Consider the following 11547-nt stretch of genomic DNA (forward strand, 5'->3'; position numbering starts at 1 on the left):
TGGATTGAGATTGGTGATATATCTAGCATTCAACTCCTTATTGATTGCAACAATTATTGTAATTGGCATTCAAACTAGTGACCAATTTCTATTCTCACCCATTAATGTGTTACATACCCTCAATATAAACTCCATTAGTTATTTGTTCTCCCTGAATATATACAAATTCAATATTCACAGCCAATTACGATTCAAACCTTATGCTTTATATAGAAATGAGGTCAAGCCAAAACTCCTCCAAGTTAAAGCTGATCAATATAACTCCAATTTTCAACATTCACAGCCATCCCCACTTAATGGTCACATGGTAAATCAATTGCCAACAAGTCTAAGGGAAGCGCCACTAAGCTGTGTTCATATGATCCAAATCTGCAACTCTGGAAGAAAACCATACTAATGAATCCTCCTTTATCAGAGGTGAAAATATTTCAAATTTGGTGTATATTTTCTGGTAGGAACAGAAATAGGGAAAATAATAAAATGTTACGTGGCGGAAAATTTTTCAGGGAACACGATCACGTGAAGTAACATTAACGTACTTGCATTGCCCCAAACTATATATATTAATTAAAGAAAAATGATAAAAAGGAGGAGATGTAACGCCTCTTTTGGTCCCATCATCGTTGCTCTGCCAGGAGAAAGATTACATATAGGATCTAACGGGTATACATCAATAGCACAATTCATAAAGAAATTTTACACTATCTTGTGTAATTTAACGTGTTATAACAAATTTTCTATCGCATATTATAAACAATAACGTATATTTACTTTTTAAGTATCTCCATGTTTAAAATTTATTTACATTATCATTACATAAAATTAAACTCATAAATAATTTCAAAAACCCCACTTCAAGTTTCGCTCCTAAATTAGCATATTCTTAGGCATGCTTACAGCTCTTTCACTTCGGTTAGGACGAAAGACAAACAAATTAATCCAACCTTTTAAGCTCTACTAAAAGTAAGAGGAGGTGCATTGTTAGATTCGGAATAATAGACTTACCATTGAGAACTAAGACAGAAACCGATGAGGTTGGTGTCATGATTCTCTTAGCTGAAGCAATAAACATAACCGTGGAAACAAATCTCAAGTTTACAAGATAACAAAAGGACAGGTTTATCACTTTGTTTACTTTCTTCAACAACATTTTGTTAAGATATTCATTAGTAGTAAGTTTTATCACACTTTCACTCCAAAATGGTTTGCTTGTTGGTTGCAATTTGGCCAACTCCACCAAGTTACTCATCCTTCCCCTATGTTACGAACACATACGTAGAGTAAACATCTACATACAATTATCTTTGAAGTGACAAAATTAAGTAAATTTCTTTACACCGCAGTTAATAGGATTTAAACTCATTTGTTTAACCTAATTACTATTTAGCGCCACTTAGAGAGTCAAACAAATAAAATTTTGATTATTTGCTGAGAACGAATAAGCCTTTCTCATTTATATGCGAAAATCTGGTGATGTCAAATTCAACGGATATGTCAAGTTTCCAAAGTTCGTAGTGCCTGACATAATCAGATAGTATAAAAACTTCTTAACCGTGCTTGATGAATGAAAGCTAATCGGCCCAAGATGTGATATACATATTTCATCTTAACTTTAATATATGCATCTATAGCGCAATCGATGTTAGAACATACAAGAATACCTATTATTCATGTAATGGCCTTCAAATACATCGTTGTTACATAATTCACATTGCCCAGAAATCCTTTCTCTCCCAAAGAGATAATAAAGAGCTTGCTTCTGTCGGTCTCGGGGTAACCATATGATAATTTCTCCCGGCATTTAACAGTGCTAGTCATCGATTTACTCTATAGTTGAGCTTGGTGACAGGGTTAGTAACAGAAGCAGGATTGACTTTGAATGGGAAAAAAACTCACTCGGACAGCTCTGACCGTTCTCTTTTAGCTGTTTCCATCATTACATGCAAAAATTTGCCAGGCTCACAATTGTAAGGACTAGCAAGTGCTGCGTGCGCCAAGAATGGTAGCTTTCTAAGTGATCTTCCACTCATTCCCTAAAAGATAGACATGCATTAACATTGTGTGATTGTGCTCATCACATTTATATGCTCTTGAATTTACTTGACTGGATACAAGGGGCAAATCTTTACCTCACATGCCTCTGCAGCTTCAAGTAGTTGTTTACCAAGGTGTATTGACATCTGAGACTCGGTTGTAACTATGCTCAGGTTCTCCCTCAAACCCGCAAAACTTGGAAGAAGATGGTAAGCGTCCTGCATATATTACAGCCATTTCATAGAGATTATTTAGTGCACTATAATCCAAGTGATCAAAACGTCTCAAAAGTCAAAGAAACAGCACCTGGGAATTTGACAAGACGCCAGTGCGCAATAGCTCTTGCAAGCATGATCTCAGTATCTCATAACGTGCTTGAAGAGTTGGTGGTCCCACATATGCCTTAATGTCAGCACGATCCACAAAAGCTATATCTGCAATCTCATGAAGCATACAATTTTTAGGTTAAATTAACATATGCAAGTGTGATCAGGATACTGTTCAAAGCATGTCGCTGGGAGGAAAAGGGAAGTAAAAGGAAAATGCTAATTAAAGAAAAAGAGAAGTAAAAGAAATGCTAGCCTATTGAATGGTAACATCGGTTTAATACGCAGTAACTATTCATGCAAATTCAAAATTTTCATCTTACATTGTACACTAAGGGGTTGTTGGTTGGGAAGCAAATTATCTCAAGATTAATTATCCCGGGATTAGTTATCTTGGGATAAGTAATCCTACCCTCCCCATAGGGATAAACAAACACTACAATCCCGGGATTAGTTATACCATTATTTTATCCCAACAAAACATAGGATAAACTCATCTCAAATTCAATCCCGGGATTAATCCCTTATCCCTCATATCAAACGAGCACTAAGATCCAATAGTGTTCAAATCAAGATATTCATACTAGCTTGTTAAACACACAGTACATGTCAAACTGTTTGTAGTGGTTTTACATTTTAATTGCAGAAGAAGACGATGGTAGGAAAATTCCAAAACGCTTCCTAACTACTATTACAGTGGCACTCATGCACAAGATTCAAACTAGGAAGAAAAAATACATGCACGATGATCTGCACATATGCTTTTCTTAATGAAAAAAGAAGAAACTGAAACTGCTAATTAATATATTAACAAGAAACTAGACCTCTGCACTATTATGATCTCACACAGTTAAAAGAAACTCACAGTTACTGTGCTTGCAATTTTGCTGTCAAAACAAAGCAATACGTAGCATTTTATATTTTATCTGGCACGACTGCTAACAGTAGAATACTTGGAAAACAAGACATTTACATTATATTGTTCAAATATTTCTCTCTTTCAATCAGCTGGATGGGTTCAACTACCGAGTCCTGAAACTAAACAGGAGTTCGCAGAAGACATTATGTACTATACCTTGACAAGAAGGCACCAAACCTTACAATTTTCTGGGTAGATGAATACTGGGATGATGGCAAAGATCAATTATAGAAACTTATGATAGGAAGTAAGGCCCATATCAAAACTCCAAGTATGACTGGAAACTGGAGAGTAGGAGCAGGACTAGTAATTCAATTTCCTGCTTTATCCCATCGGACTAAAGAATTTTCCCAGTAGAGAGTAATCCCATAAATCCATTCTAAAATGTAATTTATGTAATTTGAGAGGATGAAAAGGGATAATTATTATGGCCATATGATCAATGTTGGACCCTAGATGATGGAAATGTAAGATTCTCTAGCCAATGCATAGATCTAAAATATCTGAATTATATCCATAATTTTACTGTTAAACTATCAAAATTAGGATGAAGAGGCTCCAATGAACTGTCCTCATATGGCATCTGAATTTAATGGCGGGCATACCAATAGCAGCAGTGATGTTGGATGTAGTGAGAATTATGACATTTGGTGCAGACTTCAACTTGTCAAGTTGGGTCAACAGAGCATTCACTACCTGAGAAGATATATCATGTGTCAAAGGACAAATAGGTATGCAGCTTTATCAAGAAAACACATTTGTTCTTTAACAAAAGAAATCCTAACATAATTTAATTTTGGTGAGTAATATAAAGATTATGGTACCCGGATAGAATCTGAAGGTTCAGATCCAGACAAAGCAGCTTTTCTAGCAGCAGCAAGGCTTTCAACTTCATCTGGAAAAATATGGGCAAAGAGTTATTATGCTAAACGATAAATAAATAATTCACCAGTGTAACTGAATTGTTCATTTATTGTAATTCTCACCAATCAGGACAAATACCAGATTGTTTTCTTCCTCTACCATTTCTTGGATTTTCGAGAACAGCTTTGCAACCTAAGGTTGAAATAAGGATGTAAGCCACTTAGCTGAAGACAAGCACAAAGGTGTCAAAACAAAGCTGACTACCAAAGAACCAAATGGGCAAACTAGTGCAACCAAAGTAATTGGAAAGAGGAAGGTGGAGATAAACAGAATGGAGGACATATAATTACCAAACAAACTGCTTGGCGGTCCCATGTTCTAGTGACTAACATGATTAGGAAATAGAACTGCCTTGCAGAATATATCAGGGCTTTTCAACACTCTTATATACTTTTGCTTTAGCTTTGACAGAATTTTAGTTTCTGTTCTGAATACTCCGGCTGACAGATTAGATAACAAGTCTTGTCTCATAATAATATAAGAAAATCTTTTATTCAATGACATTATGGAAGTCTGTAACAGCATTTTCCTTTTCTGGAGAACAATCTTAGCACTAAGAGACACCTTCACTTACATGGTTGACTGCTTGCCAATAATGCAGCCCAGGCAAGACAAGAATGACCAACCAAGACAATAAGTTGATAGATACAGCTTAACGTGAAAACTTTCAAACACTAAGGGGTCATTTGGTTGGCCTTATCAGAAAAACAAATCCCATTTAAGTAATGCCAGCATTTGGTTGCTATTATTAAATAAAACCCGCACTCAGATATGCAAGAATCTACATATTAGTTATGTCAATAGAATGTGGAATAAGAGTACACATATTAGCAATAACAACAACAACTATTATGCCTCGGTTCCAAACAAAGTTGGTCATATGAGAATAAAAATATTTAAAGACAAAGATGCCCTAAAAGTAATCCTTACATAACAATCCTACATTATTATTCATAATGCAAGCCACAAAATTTCCTAAAATATTATTCACCCCATAACAATCTCTTCATTATTATTCACCGAATGGACAATCCTTACATGATAATTCCCACATAACTAGTATGTGAACTAAAATATTATTCACCCGATAACAATCGCTTCATTATTATTCACTGTATGGACAATCCGTACATGATAATTCCCACATAACTAGCATGTGAACTAAAAGACCCCTAATTCGACTGCCAACTTGGCTCTTTGAGTGTTAGTAAAACTATCAATGATCTTGACTGTGGGTCAGTCTCTTGCAACGTGCACATGTAGACTCTATTATTGCAATTAACTAGACCAGCATTAGAGAGTATGAACTTGTAATGTAATCATGGAGTTGAAGTTTCAGCAAAATTCATTTTCAAGCACCAAAACAGAATCCACAAATATCCAATCTCATTAACCAACTATTCCAAACTCGTGCTGCATGCTCTTCAAATTCATTGTCCTCCATGGACTCATTCTCTGCCCTATGCCAGCAAATTGCATCAAAGATAAGCAGCCAATATAAAGAATATCTTCTCTTGGGTGTGGCCTAGTAGTCAATGAAGTGGGAGGAGAACCATGAGGTCTCAGGTTCAAATCCCAGCAGAGCTAGAAAAACACTAGGTGATCTCTTCCCCTCTGCCTAAGCCTTGGGGGGTAGAGTTACCCCTACTTGTACTGGTGGAGGTAGCAGGTAACAGGTGGAACATCGAGGTGCGTGCAAGCTGCCCTCACACTACTGTTATCACAACAAAAAAAACCTCTCTTGGTTTCAACATTGTCAAGACTTGAAGTCTGTAACTTTTACAGTTTGGCAGTTTCTCCCTCAGACTACGATGTTGAATAGCTTTGAAACTCTTCATGAATTATGTAACTGAGAATATCTTATGATAGTCAAGTTATGGTAGTTTTCTATTAGTCTAGTAAATGGATATAGCATGATCTCAAATCCTCAGCACAATTTACCTTTCCAACAAACAAAATAGTTCTTAAATTGTGTAGATTTAAATGTATGGATTTCAAATTCATCTCCAAGACCAAGCTTGACCCACTGCAGATAGGTGTCAAGCAGCACATTGACTATACAAGACCTGAATAGTTATCTCAAAGTGTACTATGAAACATACCAGCTTGCCACTTTCAGAAAACCATTTACTGAACAATGAATGTGCATTGACTTCCACCAATTGGCTCTGTGGGTATCTGATTTATGCGAGTATGAATCCAAAGGAAAAAAAGGAGGTCAGCAAAGTACCCAAGTGCTGGAACATCCAATAGAGCATTACTTGTGTACAAACCTAGAGCTAAAGCGTATGGAAAGCTTCTGCGCCAAAGCTTTGCATAAAGATGTCTTTCCAGTTCCTGGAGGTCCATGCAGAAGAATAATACTACAAACCATTAGAAAAGAAATCAGTGAGAAAACTGGATAACTGTATCCAAATGCAGGACTGGGAAAAAGAAACGCAATCAAGGACAGATAAGTTTTGCTACATCCTTAAGGTAATAAATGTGGGAGAAGAAACCGGAAAATCAATATCTGAATACTACAGCCCAACTACCTAACTCATGTTTACAAAGGTAGATTTGATTAATTTTCAGTTCAACATCGGACATTAATTTTTCAAATAAATTATACGTCTAGAAAATATCTGAAAATGCTATTAACTATGAATATTTGCTTAAAAGGGAACAGAAAGATCACTATCAAAGAAGAATATGTTTGACTCTCTTAAATAACAACTAGATCAAACAAAATGCGACAAAAAGGAAGTAATGAGCAGCAAGGCTATCTGAACTCTGACCCATTTGTCACATTAAAGATGGGAGCTCGTGCTTCGACCAATTTACTAGTTTTACTGTTGCATATATACTTTCAAAAACATACGCAACCAAATTGTTGCTCAATGTAGTTTTCACATCTTATGTCTGAATTACTAGAGTACCCATGTTTGTGCCTAGTAGTTTGTCTTGATTTACAGTTTGCTATAATATCACACTTGCACATGCATACACCTTAGCATGTCACTTATACCAGTCCAGGATTATGACATTTGATGTTCTTTGATCATGTACATGTATTCTTGCATATCTTATTTATGTGATATGGATTGGATTGGTAGCCTGTGACCACGCCGGGTGGATTGTGATATTGTGCTTGTGACCACGTCGGGTGGATTGTGATATTGGGCCTGTGACCATGCCGGGCAGATTGTGATATTCTGCCTGTTACCACGTCGGGCGGATTGTGATTATTAGCATGTGAGTTGTCCGTGCGGTTGTTTTCAGAAGGTAAATAATTGTATCGAGTTGGGACATTCGCATATACAAACTGTACACCAAAAAGTAGAGGGCCTAGACCAAATATTTGTTGTTTTTTGGTCCTTATGCATTCAACAACAGCTCATTAGAGCAAACCAACGTGGAAATAAGTGAGAACTGAACATGCACTCATAATAATAAAACCAAATTTATCAAACGTGTTATTACCACATCGAGTCAAAATCTTGAAGCAAGCTTGGCTAAAACTACAGAATACTGATCGTTTTCACAATAGAACTTCAAAATGTTATCAAGTTACAATTTAGATCCTCTATTATGCATCTATAAGGAGTAAGTTGATATGGGCAGGCACAATAAACCTGTACACTAATGAGTATGTTGTTTCATTAGGGCTTTTGTGATTAATAAGCAAACAAATCGATACATCGAGTGTGGCAACAACTATATGCAAGATTGCACTCTGAAATACTTATGCTGGAGAGATTCTAAATAGCAATTTCATGAAGCATGTGTGATCCTACGGTGCATTCAACAGAGACCTACCTTTATGCAAACGGCTACAAACAATCCAGATTTTGTACGAGTGCCAAAAGTACCCATATTACAGAACTAAGCTTCACTTAAACTGGTTATTCGAAACTCACCAAGCAAAGAATGCAAGGCAGAATGAACATATCATAAGTACACACAAGGTTTATAGGCAAAGATTGGCATCATAAATATTTGTGAATCAGGAAAACAAGTTTCTTACCGATTCCAGGATACTAGGAATGGATTAACTCCCTTTTCGGTAAACAGCAAAGCACTTGCTGCATAACGCAACAATCTCTGCTTGAGACCAGATTCGTATATTAAGCTGTAGAAATAAAATGATAAATCACATATGTATTCCTTGAAGAAACATCTAGTTTTTTTAAGCTAGCGAGTGACACACCTTTCCCACATTCCACTAAATTCCTTTGCCGGAAGAATCCATTCATTAAATGTAGAAAGCTGGCCATCCCCACTCAACTCTTCACATGGTCCTTCCTCACTAAGCTGAGAAATGAAAATCTCCAAATCAAATTCAAATTGGGGAGGTCATAAAAGTGAACATGTCAACTCTAAGGGGTTGTTTGGTTTGAATACAGGCTATGCTGGGATAAGTTATGCTGGGATTATATTTTATCCACTGTTTAGTATGTTGTATTAAAAATGACATGCATTGCATAATTTCTATTCCAGCATTATTTTTATCCCAGCACTAATTATCCCACCCCCTACAAGGTATAAGTTATCCCGGTACTAATTTTAATCCCGAGATAACTTATCCTAGGTTTGGTGACTAAACAAGGTATAAGGTGGAATTAAATTTTTATTCAAGCACTATTTTTACTTATCCCTCATATCAAACGACCGAGATTAGGTGCATGTGCTGATTGTGTTAGCTATTCTCACACCAACCTCCAATTTCTCTTCCTTTCTCTTTCACTTCACTTCTGGTTTATTCTTCTTCTTTTTTCTTGGACAGGATTTATGAATGGCAGGACATCATATAACCCTTTCATACAAGCAGTTACACGAAATCATAACTACACCAGACGCACACATGTATCGTATGTTACATTGGGCTCGGGTAGGAGTACCAAATTCAATATATATCCAATATGGGCACAAGTTTCTAGCAACTTCTTGTGTGTCTTGAAGAATCCTTTCTAGTTTCTATATCATCAAGCTAGGATAGAAAATAGGAATGCCCAAATGGCTTGGGACTTTAGGTAGCTTTTAGAAGAGAAGCGGACCTGGAATACATGAACAACTGGTTTTACTTGCCAGAACAGAAGAATATCTCGGTTCTCCACCCAGACATCTACAAAAGAAACAATATAGCAGCGCATTAATACCCAAAAATAAGCTTGGTAAACATTAGTTTGCTTCTTTCTGCTACACAAACAGAAGGCCAAAGTGACTGAATATTTTATACCTGTGTCACAAACACATATGTGCTGAACATTTTCAGCAAGAAAGAGATCATCAATTGGAATTGGAATTGGACCATCCTCGTAGCTCATGCTCCTCTTTTCCAGCATTCTGTACAAAATGATTTTCCCAAATAAACCAAAAGGCAAATTTGACTGAGAAATTCAAAATAAGAAAAAGTAACTTTAGCCATAAATAGTGTTCCTGTGAAGCAGCATGCACCTTAACAATTCCCAGAGACGTCAAATACAACAATAACAACATCTATGCCTCAATCGCAGCTAGTTGCAGTCAGCATATGAATTATCATCATCCATTTAAGCTCTATTAGGACCTATTTCGTCCTGATATTCAATAATTTGAGTTCCTCTAACACTAGAGTCTCTCTTTATTTCCAAGTAACATATAAATCTCCAGCAACAGTAAACCTCATCCTAGCATAGCATCACGACTAGCCTTAAACCCAACTAATCAAACTTGAAATTAAATTTTTTTTATGACGTGGTGTCTATGTCAGCTTGTGCTCACCTCGACTATTCCACCAGGTTCCTGCTACGGGTAACTCTGCCCACCAAGGTATAGGTGGACGAAAAGAAATACTAATATTTTTTCCCTCCGCTCGGATTATCACTTAATTGTGTGGAAATGACCTCAGCAGTTTGCATATGGTATACTGCAATTATCCTCTAACCCTCTACTGCACTAGGAGCACTTTGTGCACAAGATAACCTCCTTTTTTATCCCATTTAGTTCTTCAACATTAATATTTAGTAAATTCAAAAGTAAGGGAAGTCATTCACAGCACCCAAAGACACTGAGACATAAAATGTTGAAAATTTACATACCTCTCAACAGCTAATGTAACATCATCAATGCGAGCTGCACTTGAAGGCTTCAAACAAACTTCAACTACAATTACCAAAAATTAAAATTTTCAGCTAAAAGAAAAACTATCCAAATCCTTAAACAAAATTAATTCCACTAGGTAGAATGTTACAAATGTATAATATTGTGGAGTACCTGAAACAAGAACTTTTTCTTCAGGCAATGTGAGTGACGGAGGTGGAGGAGGGTCCGGAACGATGCCGTTTTGCTCACTGGTGTTGACTTCAGGAGCGTTGACCATGGAGACTTCCATTGGAGCACTCATTTTGTCGTGAGAATGTGGAAATGTTTGGCTACTGCGCTATGGAGAAACGCAAAAATGGAGTATGAATAAGAATTGGCGAAACCCTAGGAGGAATTGGAAGACGCAAAAAAGAAAAGGGGGAGGTTTCAAAATGAGCGCGGGAAGAAGATATAAAGTATAAACACTAGTATATGTTGCGGGAGAATCCCAAAGTACCCGACCCGCAGAGTATTTTGGGCCAATGGTTCTTAGAGGTCCAATTAGTCCTCAGAATGAAATGGTTGGTTCAGACATCATTTGTTTTAACGCATTTTTCCATTCCTATAGACTATTTGAAACTTTATTACAATAAATATTTATGTTTTCGTATTTATCCGATCTAAATATATTTTAGTTACAAAATATATACAGTCAATCTTAAAAAGCCCTTAATCCATTATTTGTGCCTTCAGTCAAGGGATTTAATTACATCATTTTGCTTCTTTCTCTCCTCTCTTCCCTGTTCTCTCTAGATTGAACTTATATTTAGGGATTTAGAGAATCTAGTCCCTCATATCTCAACTAATGTATATATTTTGAGTTAAAAATTCGAATTCAATTGTGCCTGATCTGCAACTTCAACTTCAATTGTTATTGCCCTGCTTTCCACTTCAGCGAGTCACAACTTGTGGATGAGTTTTTTTCAAGTTTCGAAAATTGATGTCATGAAATCGGATAAAAATCGTTATGGAGGCCAAGACGCACTATCTGATTCTAAAGATATCGATTGCTCGATTATCTGAAGTTGCACGATGTTGACAAGTTACACGTTCAATACGTCAAGGAATATGCTCATGCTAATTTCATTATTGGAATCACCGCTAAAGGTATTGTCTTTAACCAGATTGTGAACTTCTTCAGAAACCAACACTAAGCTAATCATCCCTTTCATCAAACGGTGTTCGATTATCAGAACGAGAATCTAATCGCATCTGCCCCTTTTGGGTTGGTTGGGGGGGAGG

The 11547-nt window shown here is 36.5% G+C and overlaps 1 protein-coding gene across 1 annotated transcript; it reads right to left on the bottom strand.

Moving 5' to 3' along the window:
- LOC109235504 (pachytene checkpoint protein 2 homolog) lies at nt 1538-10698 on the bottom strand. Its single transcript, XM_019401648.1, has 14 exons — nt 10438-10698; nt 10263-10326; nt 9422-9528; nt 9240-9307; nt 8393-8496; nt 8210-8314; nt 6477-6566; nt 6306-6381; nt 4266-4335; nt 4104-4174; nt 3885-3975; nt 2341-2468; nt 2130-2252; nt 1538-2033 (listed from the first exon to the last, which is right to left on the bottom strand). Exons 1-14 carry the CDS (start codon nt 10565-10567, stop codon nt 1893-1895), a joined length of 1368 nt encoding a protein of 455 aa, XP_019257193.1. The 5' UTR covers nt 10568-10698; the 3' UTR covers nt 1538-1892.

This window comes from Nicotiana attenuata, chromosome 12 (genome assembly GCF_001879085.1).
Source record: "Nicotiana attenuata strain UT chromosome 12, NIATTr2, whole genome shotgun sequence".
Lineage (NCBI taxonomy): Eukaryota > Viridiplantae > Streptophyta > Magnoliopsida > Solanales > Solanaceae > Nicotiana > Nicotiana attenuata.